At 59.4% G+C, this 4,546-nt stretch overlaps 1 protein-coding gene across 5 annotated transcripts in view; it reads right to left on the reverse strand.

Annotated features, from left to right (window-relative positions):
* Positions 1-4,546, reverse strand: part of PUF60 (poly(U) binding splicing factor 60) — a 25,265-nt gene that overhangs the window by 7,566 nt on the left and 13,153 nt on the right. For all 5 annotated transcript variants that reach the window (XM_033512546.1, XM_015619677.3, XM_033512547.1 and 2 more), the window contains 4 exons: positions 2,967-3,128; positions 1,847-1,939; positions 633-846; positions 44-234 (listed from right to left, as the gene is read on the reverse strand). In XM_033512546.1, coding sequence (XP_033368437.1) covers positions 44-234; positions 633-846; positions 1,847-1,939; positions 2,967-3,128 — 660 coding nt within the window. The remainder of the gene's footprint in view (positions 1-43; positions 235-632; positions 847-1,846; positions 1,940-2,966; positions 3,129-4,546) is intronic.

Genomic DNA, 4,546 nt, shown 5'->3' on the forward strand with positions numbered 1-4,546 from the left:
CCTGAGCCGTCCCTGTCTCACCTGAGCCGTCCCCGTGTCTCACCTGAGCCGTGATCTTGGCGGTGGCGGCAGCAGCAGCGACAGCAGCTGCAGGTGGGAGCCCCCCAGGTGTGGCTGGGGTCAGGAGTGGCATTGGGGGTGTCACAGCCTTGCCCACCCGCAGGTACTGACCCCCCAGGTCAAAGAGGTTCATGGAGGACACGGCGTCCTGGGAGGACTGCGCCTTCTCGTACTCTGCAGGAAGAGATCGTTCACAAATGAGCTTTTTGTTGTTCCCTCATGGAATTATGGAATGGTTTGGGTGGGAAAGCACCGTAAAGACCATCCAGCTCCACCCCCTGCCCCCTTCCCTGGGCAGAGCCACCTTGCAGTAGCCCAGGTTCCTCCAAGCCTGTTCCACCTGGCTTTGGACACTGCCAAGGATGGGGCACAGCCAGAGCTGCTCTGGGCACTCGGTGCCCCCTCACAGCCACCATCAGTTTTATTTCTAAATCCAGCCCTGACCTGCTCCAAAGGTGTTCCTACCACTTAAGGAAACTCCTTTGCTGGGGTGGAAAACCCAGCCCCAAGCCCCCCCAGGGGCAGAGGACACTCCCCCTGCCCTGCCCTGCCCCAGTCCCAGCCGGCTGTACCAATGAAGCCGTAGCCTTTGTGCTTCCCTGTCGTGGGGTCCCTGGCCAAGGTGCAGGATTTGATCTTCCCAAAGGCTTCGAAGACGCTCTTGATGTCATCATCAGACAGGTCCTGGTGCACAGAGGCCACGTAGATGCGGTTGAAGGCCCGAGCCTCCTCTGCCAGCTGGTCAATGATGGGCTGAGCCTGCCCAATGTTACTGGGCCTCCCCACCTGCAGGGACAGGGGTGGGACTGGAGTTGGGAAGGGCCTGGAGTACCGGGAGCTGGGAAAGGGGCTCGGCTCTGGGGGGCCCTGCTGGCTCTGCACAGCTCCCTGGCAGGAGGGGACAGCTGGGGAGGCCGGGCTCTGCTCCCAAACACCAAGAGACAAGAGGAAACGGCCTTGAGCTGTGCCAGGGGAGGTTCAGGCTGGACATCAGGAGGAATTTCATCAAGGAAAGGGTGGTCAGGCCTTGGAAGGGGCTGCCCAAGGGGGTGCTGGAGTTCCCATCTCTGGAGATGTCAAAGGAATGCCTGGATGTGGCACTCAGTGCTCTGGGCTGGGTGACAGGGTGGGGATGGGTCACAGACTGGACTGGGATGAGCTGGGAGGAGTTTCCCATGTGATATTTCCATTCTGTGATATGGATGGTCCATGGGGCAGGGCAGCACCTGGTCCCTCCCTGCCTGTGCAAAGCACAGCACACCCCAGAGAACCATCCCTCAGCAGCAGAGGGAACAGGAGCAGCCTGCACTGCTGGGCTCTGCTCCCTCCTCCCTGTTCCCCTCCCATTTACCTCCCCTGACCTGCCAAACACCCACTTCCAGGGACTGAGGATTCTGTAAGCAAATCACAGCTGACCCCTTTCCTCCAGGGGCTCCTAAACCCCCTGGGCCATGGGGCTCTGCACACACCCAAAGCGTGTCAGAGGAACCACAGAGGATAAAAAGAATCACCTTTGCTTTTTCCTCAAGAGAATTCCCTGTGTGGGTGGGAAAACCTGAGCTGAGTCCCTGGAGCCAATTTCAGGTGGGACTGGCAGGGTTTCTCCTGGGAGAGGAGGGGCCCAGAGCCACCGTGTGCTCCATGCTGGACATCAAGGTCCATCAGGGAACAGTCTTTAGGTTCCTTCCCCCATCACAGTGCTGTGGGGAGCACTTCCAGGCATGAAACCGTTATTGACAGGAAAAGAGAAGCAGGAATTTTCAGAGCAGGCACGTTACTTACTCACCTTAATGTTCCTTCCCCCCAGCATGACAGAATTCATCTGCTCCAGGGCCAGCTGGGCGGCTTCAGGAACCTCGTATTCCACAAAGGCAAAGCCCTGGGATGGCAGGAGACACCTGTCAATCACTGCAGCTGTGCCAATCGAACCCAGCCAAGGTGGAATTGATTCCCAACACACCGATTCCTGCTCGTGGCCCAAGAAGATTCCTTGGAGAAGCATTTTATTATGGCAGAAAATGGCTTGCAGAGGTTCCCCCAAGGGCATCTCATTCTGGAGCCTCTGGGACTGCAGCAAAACCCCACCTAACTACGAGGTGCTACCTTGTCAGCACTTGCAGCAGAGCTTCAGGCTGGACATCAGCAGGAATTTCTCAATGGAAAGGGTGGTCAGGGAGGTGCAGAGTCCCCATCCCTGGAGATGTCCAAGGAATGACTGAATGTGGCACTCAGTGCTCTGGGCACTCTTTTCCAACCTCAAGGATTCTGATTCCATGCACTTCACCCCAGACACCCCGGCTCCCATCACAGAATCCTGCCCTAAGCAGATCAGGGAGCTGCAAACATTCACCCCCAGTGCTAAAAGGAGCCTGTTCTTCACAGGGATAGAGCTCCTTTCCTCTCATGGCTGCATCTGGAAAGCCTTGAAGAGAGGAGGATGTTCCTTGAGGGTTGGGAATTACAGAATCACAGAAAAGTTTGGGTTGTAGGGACCTCAGAGCCCATCCAGTTTCACACCTTCCACTAGATCAGGCTCCAAGCCCCATCCAGCCTGAGCTTGGACACTTACAGGGATGGGGCAGCCACAGATTCTCTGTGCAACCTGTGCCAGGCCCTCCTCACCCTCACAGGGCAGGATTCCTTCCCAATATCTCATCCAGAATCCTGCAAAGCTGGTCATTTAGTGTTTAGGACACACAGCTGAAAGAAATGTCCTTGCAGAAGACCCCAAAATGCTTCATCACTGGGGAATCAGCACTGCCCCCAGAGAATTCCATCCCTTCCCAAGACAGCTCTTTGCCAGCCACAGCCAATGCCACAACGGTTTGGGTGGGAGAGGACCTGAAAGCTCATCCAGTGGCACCCACAGGCAGGGAACCCGCAGCGGGCTGGCAGCCCCATCCCACCTTGTGCTTCATGGTGACCGAGTCCCAGGACATGTCGATGCTCTTGATGGGCCCGAAGGGGGCGAAGGCCTGGCGGATGGTGTCCTCCCCCAGCTCGTAGTAGATGGAGCCCACGTAGACCCGGCACATGATGGCGAGTGCCCGCTGCCTCTGAGCCGCCATCTGTAGCGAGACAAGGACTGGCTGGTCAGTGCCGGGCTGGCCGTGGCCACCGGGGCCTCCTCCCCCTCCTGCTTCCCTCCCGGGAGCCACCCCCGGCGGCGGCTCCGGCACAGCCTGGACCAGAGGGATTTCCCTGCTCGCTGCACAGGGCGCTGGAGCGGATCCATCCGGCTCACTCCCGGACAAAGTCCGGCTCGTCCTCTCGGCCCCTGCGGCCGGGTGTGCCCCAGCCTGATCTCATCTCCAGCCACACCTGCAGGAGGAGGGAATCCCTTCGCTCTAGGGCAGCTTCCCCCTCCAGGCAGCAAAGGGCTCAGCTCTGGGCACTGGGAGAATCCCTCCCGCTCCCCCCAACAGCAGAGATCCATCGGCACTCCCGCCCCCGCCCCGTCCTCCCGGCAGCAAAGGGTCTGGAACTGGGAACCTCCCCCCGCTCCCTCCGGCACCAGAGCCCCCCCCGCCCCCGGCAGTCCGAGATCCAGTACTGGGCACCACTTCCACAGCTCAACAGCAAAGCCAAACACTTCCGTGGCCCAGTGGGACTCCTGAGAAGCGTGTGGTGCCAGTACTCATCCCTGCCTGGCGGCACTGGCTGCACTGCTGCAGCCCCAACACACGGCTGCTGCACTGAGGGTTTCTGCTACTGCGTCCTAAGTCTGCCTGGAAACCTGTTTTCAAGACAAATCCAACCATTCCTTACAGGAGGGATCCCAAAAGCAGAGCACAGCGTGTCCTTCGTGTCTGTCACCCCCAGAGCAGCTCTAGAGCTGCTGAGGGACGTGGCCACCCCACGGGGCTCTGGAGGAGTCACTGCCTGCATGGGAGGGGATGGCTTTGGGGCAGGTGGGACACACCTGGGGCAGGAAGAGGCTGGTGCAGAGCACGTGCAGCAGCAGCAGCAGCAGCAGCAGCAGCAGCAGCAGGTGAGGCCTCTGGCCCTGCCCAGCACCACAGCAGGGAGCTCTGAACACCCCCTTCCCTCCCCAGCACCCCCAGGACAGAGGGGCTGCAACCAGGACCTTCAGGAGATGATTTCTGGGGTGCTATATGAGGAGTTCTGCCATGCCTGGGGACCCCTGGGGCAGAGGGAAAGCACTCAGGGCCTTCTCAAGGCTGATTTTTGCCCTAATGAGCACAGGAACTCTTCCTGGGGGTGCTGCAGCCCAAAAGGAGGGAGAGCTCATCTGTGACAGGCACAGCAGCATGGGTGCAGCCTGTACCCGAGGGACTCCTGCTCCCTCCTGCACCTGTCCAGGACTGCCACTGGCCACAGCAGGAGACAACCTGGGAGGGTTTAAATCCTGCCCTTCCATACAGGACACTGCGGACAGGGACAGCTCTCACCCCAGACTCTGCTCCTGAGGTGACATTAAACCCCAACTGCTGCTCCTGAGGTGACATTAAACCCCAACTGCTGC

Source organism: Parus major, chromosome 2 (assembly GCF_001522545.3).
Source record: "Parus major isolate Abel chromosome 2, Parus_major1.1, whole genome shotgun sequence".
Classification (NCBI taxonomy): domain Eukaryota; kingdom Metazoa; phylum Chordata; class Aves; order Passeriformes; family Paridae; genus Parus; species Parus major.